This window comes from Acanthisitta chloris, unplaced genomic scaffold (assembly GCF_000695815.1).
Source record: "Acanthisitta chloris isolate BGI_N310 unplaced genomic scaffold, ASM69581v1 scaffold3310, whole genome shotgun sequence".
Lineage (NCBI taxonomy): Eukaryota > Metazoa > Chordata > Aves > Passeriformes > Acanthisittidae > Acanthisitta > Acanthisitta chloris.
This window is the reverse complement of record NW_008653186.1, coordinates 36,163-63,691: the sequence shown is the minus strand read 5'-3', so window position 1 is coordinate 63,691 and position 27,529 is coordinate 36,163. Positions and strand designations below refer to the sequence as shown.

Sequence of the window (27,529 nt, the reverse complement as noted above, 5' to 3'; positions counted from 1 at the left end):
CCAGGGCCAGCGGCAGCTCCAAACGGAGGCCTCATCATAGGCTGCCCATACATAACTGGCTGCTGAGGCATCATGGGCACACCTGCACCTGCTGGGGGCTGAGATGAACACAGAGTGAGCAGGGTTCTGGGTGAAGGAAGGAGAGCAGTGTAACAAAAGAGACTCACCATCCCAAACGCTGCTCCTGGCTGTGGGACAGGTGGAGTACCTCCTGCAGCAGGAACAGCACTTGCTGGAGGCACAGCTCCTGTCTAAAAAATAAATTAAAAGGAGAAAAAAAAAAGAGAAAAGCAAGAATCTAACACCAACCATCTGGAAACCACATGGAGTCTCCAGCATTCTCAAAGCTGTTCTGGAAAGTAGGACTGTTATGTAGCACATATGTAACCTCAAAACCACAATGCTTCAAAGAATGAGAGAGCTGAATGAGTCCTTATGCTGATGCTCAGCTTGCTTCTTCATAAGAAAGCAAGGGTGACAGACTAATAGAGTCCATTTACTGGATTCAACTTAAAATAGGCCCAAGAAAATACACTATGTAGAAGGAGGAGGAAAGTGTGTAAGAAGGCATCCCAATTTTATAACAGCTAACACAGTATAGCACTTACTGTAGCACTGTATTTTAGTAAAAGCTTAAGCAGATTGCAAAGCTAAGGGAAATAGCTGCTAGAATTTGTTTAGAATATAAAAAAACCCCAACCCAAACCAATTATGCACCAATATTCATTTAAGGTAAAGAGTAAGTTCAGACACTTAAGCCACAATCAGAACCACTATATATTTTATCAAGGAGAGTTTAGTTTATCTTGCTATGCTGTTCATTCATATGCTTAACTTGTTATGATTTTCATTGAAATAACACAGGGGAAAGAATTGGTTATCTTTCACTAGAATTCAGGAAGAGAGAACTGTTTGTTTAGCAGTCTGACTGGATAGACAGCACAAGAGCAACTCTGAAGGCCACCCCAGCCCACTTAACTAGCACAACCTACACATCATCCCTTTTGGCTTCCCTTGTCTGTAACTTCCCGTGGAAGAGAGTCTCTTTATGGCCTTGAAAGCATCCAAGGCTTTCCTTTTCACAGATATAGTACAATCCAAATTATTAACAACTCTGAAGAGAGGCAGAAAGCATTCAAGGAAGGGATTTAAAAATGTCAGTGGGATTTTTAGAAATTTCATTACTGCTATTGTATGGTCTAAGCATATTTGCACAGTTTCTCAAGCTATTATAGGAGCTGTATGGTCATGTCTGTACCTCCACATCCTTACCACCTACCCTGAGTCAGTTATATCCCACTGCACTTGGAAAGCAGCTAGCACACTGACAGTGTGTCTCTGGAGATATGCTGGAATTACTCACTGCACAGTCCACTTGTGTGAATGCTGCACTGAGTGCCCTTGGTTGATCCTTGCTGACTAAAACACGACAGTTTCTTAGGAAGCTGGAGACAAGTCAAGATAACCTGCCCCAGATTCACCCTACAGTTTCTGGCTAAGAATTTATAAACCTCTATTCCATTCTGAAAGTTTTCTGGGGAGCATTTTAATTAAAGGCTGTACTGTGCTAGCAGCACAGCTGCCCCCGAACTAAACCAAACACTCAGGTATGAAAAGCAAGAAATAAAAACATGCAGGTTAATGACATCAATACAGTGATCTGACTGCATTCACAGAACACATTGGAGCTCAACCTCATATTAGGCAGATGCCAAGAAAATTGCCACACAGACTGAATCTGCTTTTGCCTCAAAGCACTAGGGTCACTTGAGGGAACAGGCTTTTATGAAATTCTGCTGATTTTAATCCAGAAATTGAAAGGTCACAAGGAAGGGAAGAAGTGACCAAAACTGACATGAAGCAAAGCTTCATTTTGGTCCCTGCATTTATTTTTCCAGCAGATCTGATTTTCTGTGATTTCAAAAAAATACCTAAGTGCATGATTTTGAAGAAATATATATAACATGGTTTCAGGAAATGCTATCAAAACTCTCCGAGCTTTCCAGAAAGACTAGTTACTTTTCAGATGGTGAAATCACTACAAGATCAAGCTGATGTTACAGAAGTTTGAAATGTCAGGCAGCAGAAGTCATCATAGAGTTTGCATCCAAGTACAGCAAGGGCATTTTGAAGATATTATTTTCCAACTTACAGCACAGAAATGGTTAATCACTACTACCATATTCATCACATTGCCTGAGAATTGTCTGGTGGACAGACAGTCCATGAAGAGCCATGTTAGGGAGCTTCAAGCTAGTTTTAAGCCAGCAGTTATAAATGTAGTGCAGGTGAGTTGCTGTTAGTATCTTTGTTTTGTAAGTACAATGAGAGATAAAAAAAAAAATTCACTTACACTGTACAGTATTGCCCAGCCTTTCTATTAAGAAAAAAAGTTGACATTACAACTAGTACATTCAGTGAAGTATAGGGAATTCTTGTACCTTCCATAAGGTTAAGGAACATGCTCAGAGTCACATTAACACCTGGGTGTGGCAGTAGGGAACTGGTCATGGTCCCTCTTCACAGTCCTTTCCTTCCCAACCCAGCTTTTTCCAAGGGGAGGCTGTTTTATGTCTTGTGCGAATTTTGATGAGATAAAGTATGACCCCTCTTCAGGTTACTCTTGTAGCTTACTCATGATCTAGTTGCTCTTGTGCCAAATTTATATTTTTAACTCAATTTGACCCTCTTCTCTCAAAGTTAGTGCCTTCTGACACCTTTCACAAGGTAAACTTGTAACTTTTCCAAACAGACTGCTTTACTCTGCTAAACAAGCTACCCACTTCTAATATGAAGTCAATCACCTGATCAGTATGAATACTGTGTAGTCTTTTGATCTACTGCACTCAGGAAAGCCTGAGATAAACCTATTTATTTTCTCTCCTTCCAGTACTTCAGTTTGGATCAATAACATTTTCTTTTGGGCAATTGACCTGGGCCTGATGCTGTTAAGACCATATGGCTAATCACACACTTGGAAATGTCCACAGGCATTAAATGTACATATAGAGCATCACCTTGATACATACACTAGTGCATTTTTCATTTACTTGTACTCACTGATTTATTTATGCCAGCTGCAAATGTGTTCTTAAAAAATGTGACTTGAAAAAAATCATACAATTTATACAGAAGCAAACTTTGGCTGAAGTAAACAACTGAGGTTGAGGGTAGTAAGAGACTGGAACAGGTTGCCCAGGGAAGTTGTGAATGCCCCAACCCTGGCAGTGTTCAAAGTCAGGTTGGATGAGCCTTGAGCAACCTGATCTGGTGGGAGGTGTCCCTGTCCATGGCAGAGGGGGTTGGGACTGGATGATCTCTAAGGTTCATTCCAACCCCTTAACATACTATTAAACTATGAAACAGGAGCAGTGCCTACATGTATTCTTGTAAAATGTCATGAAATATTGATGGTTCAATGTGTTACCTATGGATTAAACACCTACCAATGGACCACCTGGGACACCACCAGTTGACCATGTTGCAGGTGCTACTTTTGGCTGCCAGTTGGCTCCTCCTGTTAACTTTTTCTCTCCAGCATTCCACTGAAGGTCTCCCCTAATAAAGAGGGAGAGAGGCAGGCTATTATTTCCATACTCCCACAGTGAAAGTGAAAACCAATTGCAGCATACATTACATTAGACGTGCAGCTACATCAGTTTATGGTGTATGCAGTTATTAACAGAAAGATATACTTTTAGTGACACTCAGTTTCAAGGGTTGTTAGCAGTACACACCAGTACAGTCTATACTGAAGTCAGTTACATGGTTATGGCCTTTGTGGTGAGAATTAAAGAGAAGTTTTACTTAGGATTGACTGAAGGTAACGTATCGCATATACCCTTGCAAGGTAGGAAGAGGGACTGCTACTGCCTATTCTACTGGGGCCAGGCAGTAGAGCTGCCTGCTAGATGTCTTTGAAAGGTCATTTCATTGCTGGAAATCTTGCTCAGACAGCTGAAGGAGGAAAGCACTCAGTTCTGAAAAAAGTTGATAGATACAAGAGAAACAAATCATTCATAGAATAAAAGGGCTGTTAGAGGCTGCTCTATCCAGAATAAGATACACCATTTGAATGAAGTAAATTGAAGGAAATTATGTTCTGGGGATAAACCTCATGATGTGTTTATACATATCCCTCCTATCATCTCCACAGAGGCACAGAACATTTTGGAAGTCTTGCATACAGAGGAAGACTCAGGACAGAAGTAAGCAGTTAAATTAAGGTACATTCAAGAAATAAATACAGTGCTGTAAATATTTCTTTTTTTTCAAAAAGCAGCTTTTCACTGCATAGAATGAACTTCTTATCTATTTTATAAGTATTTCAATGCCTACACAATAAGTACATCCAGCATCTCTAAAAAATGCAACAAAATAATTACACATTAGCTTAGATTACTGAGGGGAGCCATACATTTTATTATCTAGACTCATTTTAAGCTGCTTGGAAATCAGCTATCCAACATTAAGCCAGTAATTAATAGGAAGAAAATAATTCTAAGACTCAGATTAAAGACAGCAAGTTTCAAAGCTATGTCATGAGCATTTAACCTTAATTATTCAGTGAACCTACATAGAATAGAATACTTTTCCCAGAATTTTTCTCAACTGATTGGGGGGAAGGGGCACATAACCAATTCACTGTTCCTTAATAAATACTGAAATAGATGTAAGGCTATATAGCAGAGTTAAAAACTCCCTTTTACTTTTAAACAAATTAAACTTACTTTTTGGAAGTAGTACCAGAAATTCCAAGATCTGAAAATTGTAAGAAAAAAAGAAAAGAAAATAATAAAAAAAAAGTTGTAATTCATGTCAAAGTCACAGTTTACATTTCATTGCACATGGGCTTATAAAGAGCAAAAAAATGTTTTAGCTGTCTTCATTTAGACAGCATCAGAGGACTGGCCACATCTACCCATTTTTCAGGACAAACATCTGAGAAATTTTGCAGATGTCTTCTACTTGAGGAAGCCATTTTTGCTTCATTAGCAAACCAAAGTAACAATATATTTAAGTCTACAAAATGTTATTTAAGAGCACCGAACTATTTACCATGAATGATAACACTACTTTCTGTTCCTCATTACACACACACAAATAAAAAGCTGCTTTTCATATGCATATAAATCTGAACATTATCTGTAAGTTTTGCAGTGTTTTAACTGCTCTTTCACACATATTCATATCACTACTCTTCTCATATGACCAGTACAAGTCCTGCAAGACACAAATGGATAAAATTGGATATACCAAATGACTTGCAGAAGACATTTCAAGGGATTAAGAGTCCTGCTAACTTGGGGTAGTTTTCCCCCACATCTAACAGATGTGTATGCATCATAAGAACAGTTACATCTTTGCAGTAGTGTGTTTACATATACCAAGAGAGCATTGCCATTTACATAGTCCTCCAAAATACAACTTCAGCAGTATTACACCTTAGCCTAGGTGGGCCTGCTAAGTTTTCGTGGGGGGGCCATGGCTACTGATCTCTACATACAAAGGCTCTAGCCCTTTTCCTGCTATAGGAAAAGACATATTTGAGTTTAGCATTTCATGAACATACTTTGTAAGCTGACTGCCTGAGAGAAGGTCTGCTCTTGAGTGCTGGTGCACTCATCACCCCACTGCTACTTTTTCTCTCATTAATCATGAAGTCAGCTATTTGTGTCCACCAGCTTTGCTGCTTAAATTCCACAATACTATCAGACACTTTGGACAGTTTTCATCTTTCTATCTATTACACAAGGGGCACATCCATTCACAGTCTGATGTGGCCCTGGAACGTATCTGGGATGTTCACACATTGCAAATCATTACCTACCAAGCAGATGCCATTTTTTTGACTCAGATCCTGGGCACAAAGGACAAGCCACAAACCCAGACTAACAGCTGTTTGAATCAGGCCCTATTCCTGACAACAGCTTCCCCAGTCTCCCCAGTGAAACAGGAGGACGTTGAAGCAAGCTAAAACAAACAAATATTTGGCTCCATGGAAAAGTAACACAGCTGTATGCCACACCACTTAAAACCAAAATTTGTCACTTACTGCCTACTAAGTTTGCAAGAGATGAATCAAGATCGACTAACAGCTGTTTGAATCAGGCCCTATTCCTGACAACAGCTTCCCCAGTCTCCCCAGTGAAACAGGAGGACGTTGAAGCAAGCTAAAACAAACAAATATTTGGCTCCATGGAAAAGTAACACAGCTGTATGCCACACCACTTAAAACCAAAATTTGTCACTTACTGCCTACTAAGTTTGCAAGAGATGAATCAAGATCCAAGTGCTGAAGCAGCAGCTGTTGCTGCAGCTGTAGGTGCTGCAGATTGACCAGAAGGAGCCATAGTTGGCATAAGAAGATCACCTAAGCCATCAAACACTGGAAGTGAAAGGAAGGTGCGTTAGAAGTGCAGCTGTGATAGAAAAGCACTGCCTGCCACTTTGCTGTTGCTCCAACAAATATAGCACAGACAACCACATCACAAGTCTTACCAAAACACCATTTGACATTAAGAGTAATGCCAACAAGGGCATGCATGTCATTTTACTAGACACTGAATGTACAGTAATCCTGAAAAAGCTATACCGATGAAAATTAATGAGAAGACATGCCTAAGGGGACTTCAGTTGGAGCGTTGAATCTACATAGATACAGCACCACTTCCACATGACACTTTTTCTTACAACCGTCCTTCGAGAGATGTCAGATGCACACACATTGGACAGGATATTCATTTAAAGGTTTTTAAAATGAACATCTTGCAGCAAACACCAGTCAGAATTACTTTGGCGAGGGCAGTCTTATACTTTGACATCTCATAGCAACAGGATTGGAAGCCTCAAGATGTTACTATTCATTTGCAAGCAGCAGGGAATTGGGAAAACCTACTAACATCTTATGAGATCAGAAGGAACCAGAACCACCCTCACTGATAGTGCTACCCTCCTTAGTCCAGTCACCCAACTCAGAAGTTCATTTTTTAGATTCCCTTGAAGTCAAACTGCTTGGTACATCTCATGCCTGAGTTCTATCTTCTGATCTGTATTTGAGGTACATGCTAATGTTAAGTCAACAGGAAGGGGTAGCATGTGCACTGGCAAGCAACCAAATAACCAAGCAGCAGTACTACTTCCACCTTTTTTTTTCTTGTACAGTTGCAGAACTCACCAATTTTAAGTTTGTAGCAAGGACCCAGCATGAAAAATATAGAATGGAAGAGATGCAAACAAAATGATAGCAGTGATAAGAGTTTAAGCTTATAGTCAGGCAAAGAACACTACATCAGTTTCTGTTGTGTGTACCCTCAGGTGCCATGCAAGCTCAAGAACACCTTCAGCAGCAGAGGCAAGATGACTTACTTGCCTATATACTTCATTTACAGAATAGTGTTTTCCTTGCATAATTCTTGACTCATGCTATCAAGCACATGCAAGGATGATGTATAACCTAGTCTGTTTTTTACTGACATGGCAGACTGAAAATTGAGTACAGAGAGCTCTTGGGTACACACCGGCCTAAACACCACCCTGACGTTCTTCCAGTAGAGAAAGAAGAGAGAGATCACTGACACTGCTTGAACTCAGAGCCTAAATATGGTGTCATTAACTCATTTACCATTATAAAACACATTAGAACATTCACAGGAAGAAACCGTATCGCTCACCTGATGCATCAAATGAACTGCCAGCTGCTGGAGCTGTTGTCCCAAAAGCTGCATCGAAGTTAGGCTGTAGTAAGCCAGTTTGAGCTGGAGTGACTGGGGATGGTGATGGAGAGGGAGCAATAAAAGAACCGCCAAAACCTTGAAAAAGCCACATAAGAGAGGTGTGGACATTAGAGTCAGACTTGTGAGGCTGCATTTTACAAAAGCTCAATCGATTGAGGGCAAAATGATAGAGACAATTCTTCCCAGACCACTGTAAGTAACTCGGTACTACACAAACATTCTTGGTATGTCAGGTATGAGCACGGGAATGAAAAGATTTTCTGAGTCACCAATAAAAACTTTAATGCTTTTTGTTTCAATTTCTGCAGAGGCAGACCAACAGAGTAGAGAGTGCAGTTCTTCCAGCTCTACATGTTATTGTTCTAGGGAAGGAATCTCACAGGCAGAATGCAACAAGCAATTAATTCAGGGGAAAAAAAGAAACAGAGGACTAACTTGAGAAAAGCATATGATCACCCATCAACTACTTTGGAATCTCAAATTAGAAAGCAGTGTTTTACTAATTCAGTTTAGCCTTTCTCAACATCTTAAAACATCCAGGTTTTCCTGGTCAAAATGTCTTCAGACTGATCCCCTGCCCCCATGCCAAAGCAGGATCAACAGCATCCACAAGTGAACTGCTTGTAGGATGGAGAATCTCCATGATTAAGGGCAACCTATATATTTTAAACCCTATGTTCATATAAATGTACCCTACTCATGGAAGTGTTCAAGGCCAGGCTGATAGGGCTTTGAGCAACCTGGACTAGCAGAAGGTGTCCCTTGTCCATGGCAGGAGTGTTGGAGCTAGATGATCGGTCTCTTCCAGCAACCTGGACTAGCAGAAGGTGTCCCTTGTCCATGGCAGGAGTGTTGGAGCTAGATGATCTTTAAGGTCTCTTCCAACCCAAACCATTCTGTGATTCTCTAGCCTACAAGCAGTGCACTCCCATGCTTGACTATTCTTTAAATCTCTCCCTAGCAATTAAAGAATATTTGTAGTATCTACTAACTCTGGAAACTAATTCAATTTGCAAAGTCTCTATCAAAATTAGAGCAAATATATGACACTTTCTCAATTCTCTTTAATCTACCAGCCATTCCTCTAGGCAATCTCTTCTTGAAGTGATGTCTGAGTTATCTACACTGTATCTTTAGTCTCTCAGCTTTGGGTTTTCTTCCAAAGTAAATACAGCTCTTTTCATGTCTGCCAAATCTGAAAAAATTAAGCAGGCTACTCCAACAGTTACATTATTGAAATTAAGTACCACATGCAATTTACCAATATAGAAGAGATTATCAATTTAGATTAAACCCTTATCACTACTTTCCTTTTACTGAGATAGTTTGTACCATTCATATTTGAGCAGACAACTGATTCCTTTCTTCCTCTGCTTCCTCCAGCTACCAGTTCAATGGGGATATCAGTTTTGCAAAACTGGAAAATAAATTCTGAAGATTTTCTAAACAATCTCTCATGCAAACTGCTTTCCATGATCACAGAGTGTATCAATTACAGCACATTATGCCACTATCTTACTGTGTCAGCTTTGACTGTGAGTTTTTTTCATACTAGCTTGTATGGGACTGTGATTTGGATTTTTTTCTGAAAAGAGTATTGACAATACAGGGATGTTGTTGTCAGTGCTGAGCAGTGCTTGCACAGCATCAAGGTCTTTTCTGTTTCTCATCCCTCACCACCAGTCAGGAGGCTGGGGGTGTGCAAGAAGTTGGGAAGGGACCTAGCCGTGACAGCTGACCCCAACTGACCAAAGGAACATTCCATACCATGTGGTGTCATGCTCAGCATACAAAGCTGGGGGAAAAAGTTTGTCCTTTCAAGTAACCATTACACACGATGGAGCTCTGCTTTCCTGAAGATGGCTGAACATCTGCCTGCCCATGGGAAGTGGGAGTGAATTCCTTGCTTTCTTTGTTTGCATGTGTAGCTTTTGCTTTACCTATGGAACTGTCATTATCTCAATCCACAAGTCTTCTCACTTACTACTCCAGTTCTCTCCCCGATGACAGCAGAGGTAAGCAAGTGAGTGGCTGTGTGGGGCTGAGTTGCTGGCCAAGGTTAAACCATGACACTTACAAACACTGACAACAGCACATTTCCCAGCTATGAAATCAAACATCTGCCACACATTTAACGTCGTTACAGGCTATAGCTCAACATAAAGAATGTGTGAGCTTCAATTATATCAAATATTACTGTGAGCCCTCAGATGCTCTCCCTGCAGACTCTGTTTCCTCTGAGAAAAAATAAGACTAAACACCAAACACTTAACAAATGTTGAAGGAATTAAATTTATACACTCACACAATATACACACTTGATGCAAACATCAGACTTACTTACACATCAAATGCATATTTTAGAAGAGAAGCAAGTGAGCATTAACTAATTGCATTCTAAGCTAAACCCTCTGTGGGGAAATGAGAGTGGCATGCCATCACCACGTCTGGGGTACCAGGCTAGCAACTTGGTGCACCACCTGCAGACAGGCTTTAGCTGTGGACACCGGGCCTATATGAACAAATACGCTGGTCCCAGACACAGCTGGGAGAGGACAGCAAACCAGACTATGCACTACAGGTCCAAGAGAACACAACCTAATTAGAAACACATCATAAATTACATCCTTCAGCTAAAGATTCCTAGATTACAGACAAGGACTGAAAACACTCAAATTGTAACCTAAACAGGTCACTTCAGATGCACTGACCCTGGAGCCAGTGAACCAGGAGTGGGAAAAGCACAGCCTCCTGCAGTCCGAAGTAAAGAGCATTTCAACAGCTTGTGTGAGCTTCCCAATGTTTATTAGGCTATTGCAGGGTTCTGGCACCAAGACATCCTTACCACCCAAATCCTAGTCCATGCATGCTCACAAACTCAATGGGATCAGATCTGCCTTCAGGTCTCTACAATATGTCCTCAAAGTAGCTCTCTACAATCTGTTCTTGAAGAGATGTGCCCATCTCCAAGAGGAGATTTTACTGCCTGTCTGGGTGGCCTGTTGTCACATCAGACCATCCATTACTATATTTAACCAGAGTTTCCCACACACATTCCATTTTTACTATCTTTGTGCACCTCCAAGAACCACCTGGCTAGTCTTCCCTGTAGACTCCAGTGAGTGTGGACACCTACAAGTCCTTGCTTTTGCCTTATAAAGGCTGAATGGGCCCAGTTCTCAGTCTCTCCTCACGTGCATAAGTCACCATCTCTGTGGCTCTCCAGTGAACTCGCTCCCCAAATGCAACTAGAGTACATACTGGGACACACATGCACACAATTTAATTTGTTAGAAAGATATAGAAGTGAAAATAGCTAGACTGTTGTATTTATCAGTGTAGTTCTAGTCTTGTCTGTTGAAAGGCTTAGAAGAGTAGGAAAAAATGTCTACCATATTTTCTAAGTGAGCCAAGAAAGAGCAGAAACGTATGTGACAGCAGAAGATTTAAGACAATTATGAATATAAAGTACACTCATAACAGTTTGCATATAAACACTTAGTACAACCAAACACTCAAACCATGAAGGACAAGCCTTCAGCCACCATATGAACTCCAGACACTCTTAAATTTAAAACTGGATTACACTGCAGGCTATACATCTGCCATTATCTAGAGTGAACAAATGCTTAGCAATATGCTGCAATGTTTACAGACTCTCTCTGACTGCCAAAAAACCAATAAAGTCAAATCTACTTGCAGCCATTTTGTATGTATATCCAAAGCAATAATAAAATAAATTTTTTTTTAATCATCTATTCACCCCAACTGTTTCAGGTCTGCTTGAGTATTTAGAGTTAGAACATCCCTTTTAGAGGTTAGGTTTTGATTTAACACAACTCATCAGATTCAGAAAGTGTGTTGCTGAAGTTTAAGCCATCTGGAGTAAAATTCTTACTTGAATTTAAGCTTAGTTAAGGATAAGGATATAAAATTTTGTATTGTAATGTTTGCACAAGCAGAATTACCTTCTGTCCAACATCTTTGCACTCAGTCTCCTGATAACACACACAACAGCAAATGACTGGCATATTTCAGAATTGACTAGTTAAAGCCTGATCTTTGGCCTTAAGCTATCCATGAACTAACTAATACAAAGACCTACTGAAGCAATAGTAAAACAAAATGCGATTTTCTACCTTAAAATCCTGAGGCTGCCGCTGCTAAAGCTTTAGCATGCATTCACACATTATGTCCCACTTTCAGTAGCTGGCTTGCCAGCACTGGAACAGACTGAGAAAGGACATATATTATCATCTAGACTTCTACCTTCCTGTGGCACAACTAGATGATGCCCACACTTAGAGCAGGTACTAGAAAATGTGTCCTCTTCTGAGATGGCTTCAGTTTGCAAGCACACACCTGTATCAACTCAGCAGATTACATATGAGTATCTCACATGATATATGTCTCCCACAACAAAGGACCTCTCACAAGCAAATAATGGCAAAACACACACAGGGCTGGACTTCTGATACAGTGTAAGGTGGCATTAGAGACCTCCAGCTAGAGACAGCAACTGAGGTCAGGGCCTATCATACCTAGGGTGATTAGCAGTTGCATAAAGGGCAGACTATCACTTCAGCTCAAAATTAAAGCTGCAATCGTGCAACACGAAGGTTAACAATCATCTTTAAAGTTCATCAAGGATAACCTACTGACCTAGTCTACTGACCAATTGTGCCAGTTTTGGCTGGGGTAGAGTTATTTTAAATTAACTAGAAATTAGTTACATTAAGTATATAGCCACTACAATACATGGTATGGCAAGAATGCTGGAGAATAGTACACACAGAATTCAGCTGAAGATGCTTATCTGTAGGATGTGGACTACAACTACAGTTATTCAACCTTTGATATAGGGTGTGACAGTGAAGCCACATCCAGCACTAGCAGAGACCTCATTTTGCCCAGTATAAGGAGAGGGTCTCTATCACTTCTATCCCCTTTTGCTCAGAAAAGCACACTCTGAACACTCCATTCTCCTTGGCTAAATCCAAGACTGCTACCAAGTCATTCATTCCAGCAACTAACATTTGAAGTGTTCAACCTGCCACAATTAAAGCAATCAAATAGTACAAACCCACAGAAATGAAGATTCATTAGCAGTAAAGAACAAGAAGCATAGCCTGAAATTATGCTTAAGTACTGCTATAGACAGTCCAAAATGCAGACACTCATATTCTGTGAACATTACGGAAAAATAAGGCTTGTGTGGGAGGCAGGAAAACAAAGAGCATGGAAAAAAGATAATCTAAGAAGTTAACATGTACTTTAGTATATTACATACATCATAAATCACTCTAGTTTTAATTAAAACATCTAAAGTACTAAGAAATCTTGTGAACAAGTATTTTATTCCACTGCAAAAGTATAACTACACCCAAGGAACCTAAAAGATTTCAATGGCCATTTCTTACTATTGCCCTAAAATAACAAGTTTTTAGAAATTCTTTATTACCAGCAAGTAGGTCTGCAGAAGCTGAGGAACTAGAAGCAGCCTGGGTTGTGGGCTGGGATTCAGGAGCACTACTTCCAAAAGCATCTAAAGGGAATTCCAGGAAGCATCAAGAAAAAGTAAAGAGTTCAACATTAAATACATCAGTTCATCATTCATTGTAAACAAAAGATAACACAAGGATAACCACTTCCTTCATCATCATCATCAAATAAAAAGTGCTTGGCCATCGTTATTGCAGAGCAATACCATGAACATAAAGTTCAGGTGGAAAAAAGGAGGTGCAACAAACCAGAACTGGAAAGAAATCTCTTTTACTTGGGCCTCTTCTCAGAAAACCCATACAAACCAGAGTATTCAAGAAAACAGGGTTAAGTCCTTTGGAGATGATTGCGTTGGATGAGTTTGTAGTAATTCCAGCCAGAACCTAATGACCCACATTAAGTCTTTTTAGAGGAATGTTTGAAATCCACTAATTCTAAGTAACATTCTGGTTCTGCAAGATGCCTGGAGTTGGTTGTGCCCATCCTAATTTCCACTTTGCCAAATCCAACAAAGATCCTGCGATTCAGATACTCAGTTTGAGACAAGTCACCCTCAAAACTTCAGCTGCTTTGAGAAACGGAACTGAGAGAAAACAACACGAACATGGAGGGTTGCAAACAATTAAAAAGAACACAAAGGACTTCCATTAGACATCTGAAGGAAGAGCAAACATGCACTGAGTGAAGACAGAATGGAAAACGTCATGACAACAGAATGACCACACCAACAATTTATTTGCAGTTCGTTATTGTGCAATAGTAAGAACAGGACATGCTGTCTCAGTCTAATGCCACACAGAAAAGCTGTGAGAAGGGGAAACCCGCAGCTTCAGCAAAGCTCAAAGGTAATTGAAATGAAGTGATTCAACTCTGAAGTGGTGAGGAAAGAAAAATACCCACCACCAAATAGGTCAATCACACCTGAAGAATCCACCTTTGCTGGAGAGGCAGTGGGTAGAGGAGAGGGGGCTGCAAATGCATCCACTGCAGTAAGCATAGGATAAATAATATTTAGTATCAGCAAGGCAACAATGATAGCTAAATATTTCAAAGCCACATGGGCTCCACCAGTTAGAACCACAGGGTTGGTCAACTCAGGTAACAGTCTTCAGAACTGCAAACAGAAAGTGTTACATTTCTCACACAGCAACTGAAAACCACAGTACTTTAAAGAAAGCATTGCTTATTAAGGATTTTCTTACACTCAGAGGAGCATTTACTCTCTCAACAACCACATTACTTACTCAGCTTCAGTGTCAGCCACTTCACGGTTTGCATCTTGAGCAACTGCACATCTTGTGACCAAAGCATCAAACCCACAACTTAGCATTTCAGTTTAAAGATGTAAATTGGCAGTAAGTTAGTGGGTTATTTTGGTTTGTTTTATTCTTCAAAAAAATCCAAACCCAGGAAGTCTGTAGAATGGCCTGTGAAAGCAATCACTCACCAGATAAGAGATCAGCAGTGAGAGAACTTTCAGGCACAGGAGAAGCTGCAGGTGGTGGAGATGAAAATGTATCTACCAGAAATGAAAGAAAAACCAAGAAGTAAATATCACTCAAGTCATTACACAGCATCAAAGCAGTGGAGTATTGGAAGAATTCTCTCTTTACCTGTACCAAAGAGATCTATGCTAGGAGTAGCATCTGGTTTAGGTGCTGCAGGTGCATCAGGAGCAGACTCAAATAAATCTAAGGCCAAGAACACAACACATCTTTAACTCATTTTTGAAAGGCAGCACTGAAAGCAGAACTATCAAATTTTGCACATCAAATTTGAAATTAACAGGCTCTCTGGTTTGAAAGCCTCGCACACAACACGCATGCAACAACCATTTGTTTGTTTGATACTCCTGACAGATCAATCCACCAGAATCAAAGAGTTAAAAACAAAAATTACCACCAAATATATCTAGAGCAGGAGGAGCGGAGGTGGTGGCGGTAGCAGAAGTGGTGGCAGTAGTGGTAGTGGCAGTAGCTGTAGTAGCAGTAGCAGCAGCAGCAACAGCAGCAGCTGGAGAAGGAGTTGTTGCAGGAACTGGAGTGGCTGCACTAGTTGTAGGGGTAACTACAGGAACAGCAGTCTCTGTTGGCTTCATAGCAAAGAGGTCCAGCTCAGGAGCAGCCTCTGCACTACCTTCGGATGGGGCAAAGGGGTCTTGTAAAAAGGAGAGGGGAAATATATGTGTATGCATCCTTAGGACCAGTGAGGGAGGAAGTCAAGAACAAAGCAACTACAGGCAATGCACATACTGCAAATATACGCACACAGAGAAGGTCCCTCTAACATCTAACTTACTTAGCCAGATATGTAACTTATGGTTTTCCAAAACAAAGACCATCTGAAAGACTGAGCAGGCTAGTTACTAAAGGGGACAGCTTTCAAAGACTGTTTGACAAGGCCATAAAAAGACAGAAATATGACAAAAGACTATCCAGTTTAGCAGGCTACTGCTTACAACTCAGCACTGATGGAACTGTTTATTAGCACTACCAAATAAGCACAAAGTTACTGAGACTTGGAAATTGGCAGTTTTGTTAAGCATGCTCTTCAGTCTAAGGTTTGTTCTGACCAATTGCAAATATGAAAAGTTCAGAAAAAACACACTGCCATGTAGTTTAAACAAAATAAAAAACCAGCAAAACAAGAGACTATCTAATGACATAAAACCCACCATTTCCTGAACATGCATCAAGAGCTGCTGCTACAGGGGTTGGGGTAGCTGGTGCTGCTGCCCCTTCAGCTGCTGCAGGGGCTTCCCCAGGAGAAGCTGCAAAGGCATCTTGGGTGCAGTTTAAGAACAGAAATTAAAAGAAAAAAAGAATAAAGAGAAGAAAAATATAGTAAAAGAACCAAGTTAAATTGCACAGGTAGATCCCCTTATACAACATGAATGTAATTACTCCAACAGCAAGACAAGTCATGCAGCGCAAAACGCTTTGTCTCTCCCCCAACCCCACATGAACAGGTTCTAGACAGGGTTTGCAGATGGAGCTTCATAGGTTGCCCACAGGAAGTACAGAGAGTGTAAAAAGAGGCATTATTCGCATTGTATAAGGGTTCAGAGCAGCATGCTCATGTACTACCCAAAATTAACTACTTAACAAAATTAACTGAAGAGCAGAGGTATGGCAGTAAGTTGGTGTCAAAGATATTAACAACTTGCATGCTCAAAGCCTGTATTACATGAGATTAATCTGCAACTGTGAGTTTGCTTGCATACAGTGCTTTGCAAACTTAAGCACCGTTATGAATAACAATCCAATTACTCTGGCAGATATCTGTATCTACCATTTCTAGTTTTTGAGCCAGGTCAGTCATGCAACATCTGAAAAATTGAACTTACTTGCTTCTTAACAGTTTTCCAATTGGATCTTTCTGAAGCCATAACCTGATGCATAGGTTATATTTACTCAGTTTGTTTCAAACAGATCAAGAATGTTCATCTTAAATGCTGGCCAGATATAGCTTGTCTGTCCTTTTAGGATCACTTTTAGGCCAACCAGTCAAGTCAGGGAAAACAACTGATTTAGGGTTTTGGAACGGCTTGCTCATGAGTTTTCTTTGGTTTTTTTTTTGCTTGCCACTTGCTAAGTGGCACAATTAAACTTCAAGTTATAAACTTTTACAGCATTAGTCCTAGGCTTAAACCACCATCTGTAGCTCTTAATTCCATGAAGTAGTCCTAATGGACAGTGCCATTTGGACTATCCTCATAGGAAAGCATTTTCTTCACAAAATGCATGATTAGAATTAAATACATCAAGACACTTGTAAAAGCTATTTTTCTACTACTACAAAGTCAGCAAGTTTAAAAAAAACTGTTGGAGAATACTGCAATTGCACTGTCAAACTAGTACAGGAAAAAGCTTAACATGCTTTAACTTGAGTGTCAATTTTAAAATGAAAACAACCATTTTAAAAACAAGTTTGTGCCAGGTAATCTAAAAAGCTCAAAAGAACATGCATTGAAACTTCAACAGAAGAGAAGAAAGCCAATTAGTCTTGTACAATAGAATTAAAATGAGTTAGTAGCAAAAAAATGCCTGCTAATAAGCCATTTCAAATATAATTCTATTTTTCAAGTAACAATTATTCAATAACAAAACTGGATGGCAGTTGTCCAAGTAAAAAAATCAGAATGAGTCAAACATCACAGTGTTGTATGTATACCAGACACTGGCATACACCATGTAGCAGAAATTCAATGTAGAACTGGACTGAAGAGTTTTGACTCGTACTACTTGAGAATATGCTCTGCGTAAGGTCATGTGTGTTGGGTTTTGCTCTACAGGGCCAGTTTTCAGATGGAGGGTCACCCTGGGCTCTTTCTAAACAGCACATCTGTACCCACACAAGCTTTTAGGCCAACAGCACAGATGTTGGTCAACCCTACTTATAACTATGTCTGAGAATGAAAGGATAGACTCCAGATGACCTATAAAGTGGGAATTCAGAATGCAATGAGTTAGTCACTAGTTCTCTGTTGGGATCACTTCAGTCTCAGAGTAACACCTATTCCTGCCCAGATGTAGAGTACTGAAGTTCTACAGGTAACAGTCAGATATTCAGGTGGGCACAAATTCTTTCCATCCCATAGATGGAAGAGAACAGATAGTTTGGCACCTGCTTTATTATTCATTGACACTTCTGAATAAGGTTCTTTCCAAACATTACCTTTTTTATTTTTTTTAGCATCAGACTTGGATTAAATGACAGGTGGGATAAACATCTAAGTTCATAATAGAATCCAAAGTAAAAATGCCATATTAGGAACTTCTAATATTAGTTACTCTGAGAAGTTCAAGAAACCTATATGAACATACAGACAAACCAACCTGAACAGGAGACCCTACAACTCACAGTTCAAACAAAGGGTTTGCTGTGGGATTTTTCTTAAGTTAATGCTTATCAAGTTCTTTACAGCCTTTCAAAAGGCTCTGCTGTGCCTGTACAGTTGCTCTCTCCTAGAGCTTAGCATGATATGCAGAAACAGATACAGATAAGTCTGCATGTCTTATTATTTTAAAAAAAAGACTTTATTTTCTTTTTTTTTTTTGTTTCTCCGTATTGGCATAGTAACCCTACATTTGCATACCCAGCACTGTATGAGATCTCTCTTTAAAGCAAATACTATAGTCCTTACATTTCTGCATCTTCTGCTTCAAAAGTTAATCTAGCTTTTGACTTCTAGAACCAAGTGAATCACTTGAATTTATTGTCATGCTGAAAACTAAGAGATACTGATACCTTCACAAGGTCACACTGCATGGAACATCTATTAGGAGTGATAGGTATGTATTATGTACTGTGTTACATTTAAATTCATAATTAAAAATAATTCTTATATAAATCATGTGCAAACAAATTAATTTTAAAGTTCTGAAACACTGAAGTAGTGCTTCAATACATCTTGTTTGCAGCAAAGTAAGTGTTACCAAAGAGTGGCTTGTTTCATTTCACAAATTCAGGCTTTATCTGATGCCATGGCATCAGTACATGACAAAGTTACCTACACATGTTGATACAGCTGACTTATAATCATTTAATGTATTAGTCAACATGTGAAACAACTCTGTGGAAAGTCACAAGTATAGGAAAAATTCTAGAACTAAAGTATACATGAGAAACTGTTTCCAGTTTCTTCCCCTCTTCAGTCACCCTTCATTACTTTTTGACATGGAGAACCTGACCTGAGTTAAGAAGTAATATTCTACTAGGCTTAGTGCTAGGAAATAATGATAATGTAATTTTTTATTTTATTTTATTTTTAAACTAAGTGCTAGCTTTCTATACCAGCATGTTCCAGCGTGAGGGACACTCATTAGCCCCCCAAGTACTAAAAGCCTTCATCACTTTGCCTGTACTTTCTTTACAGAGAAAACCACAGTTCTGCCCACTTATGATTCAAGTCATCTGAATGCCTAATAACTGACATTTGCACAGGGTCTGCCATGACTTGTCACTTGCTTCATTTACAGTGTAATCACACAACAAAGTGTAACTCAAGAGCACATTACTAGTGTCCAAAAATACTGTGCCCAAATTCTATTACTGAGATAAGTGTCATTTCAAGGTATTTGACCTTTCTTCTCCCTTCGCATTTCTCCCTCTCAGGAATGATTCCAGCTGCACCTTGAAAACAGCCTCCTCTTGTTTATCTGAGAAACATGATAAGGAATTTTTCAAGCTGGCCCAGGTAACTGAAATCTTGCCCATTAATCAGATTGAGTTCTTCAGGAAAGCTATGCTGGATCAATCCTGCATTTCTCGTCTGCTTTCCAACACCATATGAGAGATGAAGACATAATGCACAGTTTGTGTCTTAGAGACACAGCCCAGCCCTAGGCAGCATGCAGGCTCGTGTTAGCATTATAGTGCAAGTTAAGAATCATTCCAAAGTCTCTTCTCTGCTTCTTCCCTCAGTGTGGCTGCCCTTTTCCTGCAACTTCCCTACCTTGCCACTCCTGAAGATTTTTTACATCCTTTCTCCTGAGATGACTACTCCTGTACCTTCTCCTACCACACCTCACCACAAGGAACCCTGTAAAGCAACAAAGCACTGGCAAGCTGCAAGGCGACCTTGAAGACTGTATCTCTAGCAGACCTCGAAGGTCAAATACTTACTTAATAAGTTAAGTGTAAGCATGCCTAGCACCACAAAAGCTATAAAGTAACTGTGTCTGCCCCAAAATTACCTCTTCTTGCACTGTACACAGTCTTAAAGTAACACGGAATGTTAGTATAGGACATCACTTACAGCACAGGCTTCACAAAAACAAAAGAAACAAAAACAAGCACACGAACAAGACAACCAAAACATCCATGAGTAGAAGAGATGGAAGTACAATACAGACTCCTGGATCTTAAAAGGGTTTGGCCTATGGGTGTCTTGAAGGCACTGCAAAAGTACCTTCACTGCTGAGTGTGTTTAGAGCTTTTTCTTCTTGGGAACCAGAGGTTTTCTGCTATCATAAACAATAAAACCTTGCTTCATCCTGAAGTATTCCAGGAAAATGTCAGTATTCATCTAATATACAATCCACTGGGGATTTATAGTATTTGAGCAATAAAAACATTCTCTTTAAAAGAAGAGATCAAGTCACAGAAGTCTTCATAGTGCAAAAGTAAAATTCTTTCCACACTGGAGGGTGAAGGCAACTCTTCTTCTTAACATACGTCAAAAAGTTATCTAATGATCAGTTCAGTTTCTAGACAGTAAGAGCATCCACCTCTTTGCCACTTGACAAGTCTGGAAGTAGACACATGATTTGATAGCAGCTTTTTTTCCCAGGCACAGAATAGTGGAAAAGGTAGAAAAAAAGTTACATCTTGTTGCTGTAACACTGGAAGAATAGGCAAGGTAGGTGTTCTTCTCTAATACTGTTGCAAGTTTACAGTAATTTCTATCCATTTAATCATTGTTTCCATTTTCATAAAGTCATATCTGTGCTAAATAATGCAATTTGAAAGCATGGTATCCAAGACCTGCTTGACCTCAACACTTACACACCAGAACTTTCACACTCTATGGATCTGCAGAGCTGTTAATCAGCACAGACCTTGGCTTCTGCAACAGGCTTCTAAGAGTAACCAACATCAGACTCTGCCTTGCTCCTAGTGGCATCCAGAACCTTGCCCACAACTGTTTTACAATTGCTTCTGAACTGCTGGATCCTGTGACACTTCTACTATTATCAATCTTTGTAAAAGGAGGGGCCAAGTAGCAGGTAGCACTTGTCCTCCTTTCTTACAGCGTCTCAAATTTTTCTGGGGATATTTTGGAGCTATCTGTTGAAGTCAGTCTTTAAAAAAAAATTTTCTCACTGGAAACTTGCAGTCTTTAGAAACAGCTTTGCCTTAAAACTGTTTACGTATGTGACCTCTCCACTACTCCTGCCAGTAGAAATGATAGATAAACACACCCCACAGAGAAGATATTGGAATTCAGTTTTGATGGCAAGTAAGTTATTACTTATACCCAACATCCACTGTCATGCTCAAAGTATGCATCAGAGGAAGAGAAAACTAGAAAAAAAAATTAGTGGCAAGGTGATCTTAAACATGTCAATAGTTTGTAAATAAGAAGACTTCTCCATTACTGGGCTGGTATAGTGTTAAAAAGAAATGTAATTTCTGACATGCTGTTGAGAAGTCTCCTGCTCCATGGGAGCAACAACAAAACTGACAATATACAGTGGGAAATGCATTCTTACTCAAGTGGACAGCAGATAACACAACTGAACTATAAGAATGCTCCCTATAGATTATTTGCATAGTTGGCATTTAGTACAAGTTCATCACCTCTTTAATTTACTGCAAATGTCTTGTGAAAGAAAACCCAGAGTCAACTATGCTGAACCACAGTAATTCAGCTGCCCCAATGTTATATTTGCAGGAAATATCCCAAAGAAACACAACACAGCTCAAGAGTAACAAGTAATGAATGGGCAGGACTCTGCCATGTCCATTGTCATCAACTACAAAAGCACAGCTGCTTCCCAGAAATTGTAGCACATGGCATAGTTACTGAATAAAGTGAAAACAATACCTGCTTACCCCAGTGCAGCCCTGAAAACTCCTGTTCTTAGCTGTTCAATCATAAGGTTACTCAGTCTTAAGGTATACAGTTTTTCATATATATGTAGAGGAGTCTATCAGCTACAAGCACAGCAAACAAAGAAGTGGCTGGGCAGTTAATATTTCCTGTTCCATCTAGCATCCAACACACAGGCAGCTCTGGTACAGCTGGTTAAATTAGAGGCCTTGTTAGAACATCTGAACTCAATATTGCTTCATCTACTTTATGAGCTGGTGTAGAGCACTACAGCAACCAAACTAACCTCCAAAGAGATCCACTTCAGCAGTGGCAGCAGTAACAGTTGTAGTTGCAGCAGCAGGAGCTGTAGTAGTTGTAGTATCAGTAGTTGCAGCAGTAGTTGCACTAGGCTCTGCAGCAAATGGATCTGTAATCTGTGGCTCAGGGGTAACACCGGAAAGTGCAGCCAGATTATCTATATACAACCATATAATGAAGATCAAACAGGAAAAGTAAGGGGAGAGGAACAGAGACCACAATCACTCTACTCCAGAAAGCTGCAGCTTTTAGTCAGGAGTCTTAACATTCAGATGTTTTAGAAATCAAAAGCATTACTCACCCTCTCCCAAGAGGTCTAGTGATTGATTGTCCATTAAAATGACAGCAGAATAAAGAAACAGACAAATTAGCAGAACTGGCAGATTGAAGATGTTCGTTAACCAAATGTTTATTCTAAGTGACATGTCTAGGTTAAACAATTTCTGCACTTGATTTTCTAACATTCAAGAAGTTATTATTACATGATAAAGCTCATTCTGTTTAATAACTCCAATCAAAACAGAACCAGTACTTAAGTTTCACATACGTGATAACTTCATTAATACCTAATCAACAAGATGTTCAAACACTGGTAGTATTTATCACTTTTGTTTTATACAGCTGGATTTGTTCAATTATAACAGAGCAAACAAAACAGTAGCCTGTAAGAGTTGATAGGAAGTCCTCCCACCTTTCGCTACCCCAGGGTAAAGCCAAGAACCACTTCTTTAAGCAGCTCAGTTCACCACAGTACTAGTTCTCTCTTGCATTTGGCTTAGCAGTGTGAGAGTAAGACCAGAACTAAGTAGACTTCTTTGAAGTCTGAGCAGCTAACATCCCCCCAGAACGTGGACATTTTCAGTGCAAGTTCCTGCCCTTAAGAGCACAAAGACAGATTCAAGACTTTCTCCAAGTGTACATGGGAAGAATAACCCACAATGAACCCCAGTGCTCACAACTATGTACACTACACAGGCAGAGCTGAAGCTTATTTAAATCAATGAGCTATTAGCAGGAGATAGATACCAAAGAGAGTCTTAAGATAATTCTGCTTAGTTGTAAATAATTTCCAGACCAAAGTAGTTAGAAAGCAGTCAAAAAATCAATATTACAGTCATCAAGTACAGAATTCAGCTTACTGTTCGGCCAAAGTGAGCTGTTATGATCCTCCCATCATCCCTAGCACCCTTCACAGAACTGGCACTAAAGCCAGGGCACTCTAGCAGAGAGCAGCTTGCAAATACTTCAGAATAACTGTACGTGGCATCCCTACTACCACAAGTACATTCTGGGAGGCAGACAGGCAGTGGTTTTGGGACCAGGGACAACTGTTAAGTGCAAAACAAATAAGAGCAGACCCTCTTCAAAAGCTTTTCCTGCATTTACGATGGAGCAAGCATGCTATGCAGAAACAACTGCCTCTGTTAATGCTTGTTATGAGGAGTATGAATGATTGACAGCATAAGTAGATTGGCTGTGTTCCAACTTTGGTTCTTTAGTCAACCATTTCTGGAAGCCCATGAAGAATCTTTAATGACAGACTTTCCTACAATTTTATGTCCTCTGAGATTAGATTGAGCTCAACCACAGAATCTTTGCCTACATAAAAACCAACTGTAAGAGATAAATCCCTGTGAAAACTAATGAGTTTGTCCTATTACATTTTTACGCTGCAGTTAGGATTGTCTGAGCTCAACAACTACCGATTTACTAACCAGTAGCTCAGTGTTGCTCCTAGATTCATTGTACACGTAACAGGGTCATGAGTTCATCTGATCCACACTGAACAGCAAGCACAGAGTCCAGATGCTGTACTATGGGTCAGCATGTAGGAAGCAAAATGATTTGAGCAAGCACAGCTCAATCCTCACAAATTTGTCTTTATTTTACAACACTTGTAATAAAGGCAGAGAGAACCTACATGTAGCTTTTTTTACAATTTTTGTAATTGGTTCCTTGGGAGAGCTCTACTTGAGACTGCACAAGCTGAGGTAAGTCAAAATACCATTCTGAAAGAGCAGAACAGTACATTAAAAATGCAGCACTCTGGTATCTCATTACTGCACACCAGGTGAACAGCTCACAGCTAGACTTCAAATAAACAACTTCTGGCAAACTTGTAAGCTCTATTAGCTTATTCTTCAATGCATTTTTGTTATTCAGTTATGTCATAGATCTCAACACAGTGAAATTACAATTATCCAGCACAGTGATCTACACTTACTCTAATGACTAAACCAGTGCTTTTTTTTTGTGTAGTAGTATTAAAGTAACAATACTATTAGCAAATCCATGATCTAAGGCACACTGCAAGGTAGTTCAGAGAAGAAATTCAAGTCAATTTGCTTTTATATCCAAGAGTCAGACCTCACAAGGATGCACATTCTGACCTACTGTATTTTCTGTAATACTATAGCCTAGTTTACCTGCCAAATGCCTATTATTCACCTTGCAGTATGCTGTGGGAATCTTATTACTCTACCTTGATGATCTCACGTTAGAAGTGTAGATTTTCACAAGTTTAGTTCATTGGCTAGATAACATATGCTGTATTCAGAAATACACTAAGTATACAACAAAATACACAGTGTACTGCACATTCCTAAATATAGTCCACTATGCTGAATACACAGTATATGCCAGAATACACAGAATCTACACTGTCAGTGAGACTGAGAGAGCAGGATCATTTATTGTTGACATCTCTTCCTGAGGTTTATGTGTCATTTACAGTAAGAATTTGATGCTGCATCTTGAAGTATTTGATATGCACATTTTCCTAGCTGTTCTGAACTGCAGCACCTCTTCCAACTTCCCTCCCCCACTACTATGTTCTCATGAGTTCTCACATTAACTTGATGTGGCCCAGAGGAGCAAGAAACTCAAGTAGCAGGGAGGCACTGTTAGACATCCTCCCAAAAGTCTTGGGTGGAAGGAGGTCATCTTCTCCAGCCTCCTGCTCAGGACAGCAGCACTCCCAACACCAGATCAGGGCAGTCATGGCTCTGACTAGGCAGGTCTTGAAAAATCTCCAATAATGCAGAGTCCATTAGCTCGCATCAGGGATCTACTCCAGTACTGCCCTATCCTCAGGGTGAAATAACTTTTTCCTCATGTCCAATCAACCTCTTCATTATAATCAACTAACATTTCTACGAAAATTTTGGCTCTGCTCTGTAATTTCCCTTCAAGTGGTTGTAGACCACTTTTAGGAGCCCCCTTTTAGCCTTCTCTTTGCCAGATGACAGAGGCTCAGCTCCTTCAATCTCTCTCTTTGGAGAAGTCCTCTAGATTTCTGGAGTCCTTGTAGCCCTCTGTGAAGCCCCTCTCCCTTACACAGGAGAGCTGAGAACTGGATGCAGTTTCTGATGTGGCTTCACCTGCACTAATTAGAAGGCTTTATAGTGCTTATGAGACTATACAATTCCTAATGACTACCAGCTTCATCCTGCTGATTTAGTTTAAATAAGTGAATAACCAACCTTTAAGACAGGCTCAAAGATTTTCTCATATCAGATAAAATATTAATGGAAGTTTTGGTAGTTTCACAGCAAACCCATTCCAGCTCTCAATTTCTGCATGTCTGACACAATGTTTGGCAATCATTTAAGAGAGTTTAAAATGGGAAAAAAGGAGAAAAAAAAATTTAAAAAAGCAAGATTCCAGTGCAGTAACAGGTCATCACACCTGGACTAGTGACAGCAGTAAAGCAGACAAAGTTGAAGCTTACTAAGTTACCAAAATGCTATTCTGAAAGATAAGAATGAAGCATACTTGATGAGGTTAGTGATAATTCTGGTCAAAGGGAAAGACTTATCTGTCCTATGAGTACTAGGTGCATTACCAGCCAATGTTAAAGTTTTCTGTAATTCAGAAGAATAAACCCACCTAAGTTCCAAACTATGGGCATTTTGCCCAAAAGAGCAAAACAAAAAAACAAATCAGCTTTCAATTTCTATGCAAATCAACACTTCAAAATATTAGTGGCTATTTATTTATATTATTGCTGGAATGAGCAATGGCTTCAAAAAGTTAGTTCTTTCAAACATCTCAAAAGATTGTATTTCAGTGCTCAGCAATGACAAAGTAAGACAAACAGGAGACAATCAAAAAACTATAGAATAATTAGTCCCAAGCATCCTAGATGTCTCTTTCTTTCTGGGTAAGATTACATTTCCATTAATAAAACTGGCATTTGTGAAGAAAAAAATAAATCAATTCAACAGATTAAATTGGAATATGGAAAACATGGTCTACATGACAGCCACAGCTATCCTCTCCTAATGAATTGGCTGAGATACAATGTCATCTTTAATGAACTAAAGCTAAGAACTGAAATAGGAAATGCAGAAGCCACTAGTACCCAGCATTAGCTCTCAGATCATTCCATTCCTGCCGTGAGAGGGCTGATGAGTTCATTAAGCTGCCACAGAGGATCTCTTAAGATCACACTACAGTGGGTTTACAACTATGTTAAATCACATCTACTGGCCTAACTCCTTGTCTTAACAGGGCAGGAATGAACACTGCCTACATTTACTGTGCTTCTCTTCAGATCACTAGCTGCTAGTGCTGCCTGGAACAACACATTCCTGCCGTGAGAGGGCTGATGAGTTCATTAAGCTGCCACAGAGGATCTCTTAAGATCACACTACAGTGGGTTTACAACTATGTTAAATCACATCTACTGGCCTAACTCCTTGTCTTAACAGGGCAGGAATGAACACTGCCTACATTTACTGTGCTTCTCTTCAGATCACTAGCTGCTAGTGCTGCCTGGAACAACAGGCTCAGTTCACCACAGAGCTCAGATTTCAGAGAGCTGGTTAGGTATTCCTGTTGAAAGCAATCACCCCCCTACTTCTAGTTTCACATTATTACCCTAAGCAGACAAGGAAGTTATTTTATTAAAGGATGTTAAGGATTGTCAGAGGTAATCACACTTGCAGCAGAACTAAGTTGTTGCCATTAGCTTTAAATGCATTTTTGTTTTTGAAAGGTATTTTTGATTCTCCTCCCACTGACCTGTGCATTTTGCTTTATGAACAGAAGAGTTCATTTCTGCCATCACCTTGTCAATAAGCATGAACAGTTCTAGTTCTGTTTTAAAGTGCCTACCCTACCTGTTCACCTTCATCCATCCCCTTCCTGCTCACTTTTAGTCACATAATCCTGGCTCCCCCAGCTTTGCAGTCAGGCCCTTATAAGCAGCTTATACTATTATGCATATCCCTGGAAAGAAGAAGTAGCCTTGTGCTGCACAGGGATGCCTGACTGTCATGTCAGCAGAAGCCTGGGAACGAGCTGGAAACATCCTGTGCTAGCAGAGAAAGAGCCAGATTTCAGTTCAGCCAGGCAAGAGGATGGAGATGGCAAGAAGAGATGCTGACAGTGAGGTTTCTCTACCTCCCCATGAAGTGGCTCGTAGCAGCAG

The 27,529-nt window shown here is 39.8% G+C and overlaps 1 protein-coding gene across 1 annotated transcript in view; it reads right to left on the bottom strand.

Annotated features, from left to right (window-relative positions):
- Positions 1–27,529, bottom strand: part of SNAP91 (synaptosomal-associated protein, 91kDa) — a 68,521-nt gene that overhangs the window by 4,947 nt on the left and 36,045 nt on the right. The window contains 16 exon segments of the mRNA XM_009079750.1: positions 1–98; positions 168–251; positions 3,447–3,558; positions 4,731–4,761; positions 6,056–6,091; positions 6,263–6,388; positions 7,674–7,811; positions 13,198–13,281; positions 14,139–14,222; positions 14,686–14,757; positions 14,852–14,929; positions 15,138–15,395; positions 15,913–16,020; positions 22,082–22,252; positions 22,397–22,411; positions 27,502–27,519. The exon segment at positions 1–98 is cut by the window's left edge and continues 5 nt beyond it. Of these exon segments, the coding sequence (XP_009077998.1) occupies positions 1–98; positions 168–251; positions 3,447–3,558; positions 4,731–4,761; positions 6,056–6,091; positions 6,263–6,388; positions 7,674–7,811; positions 13,198–13,281; positions 14,139–14,222; positions 14,686–14,757; positions 14,852–14,929; positions 15,138–15,395; positions 15,913–16,020; positions 22,082–22,252; positions 22,397–22,411; positions 27,502–27,519 (1,513 nt within the window).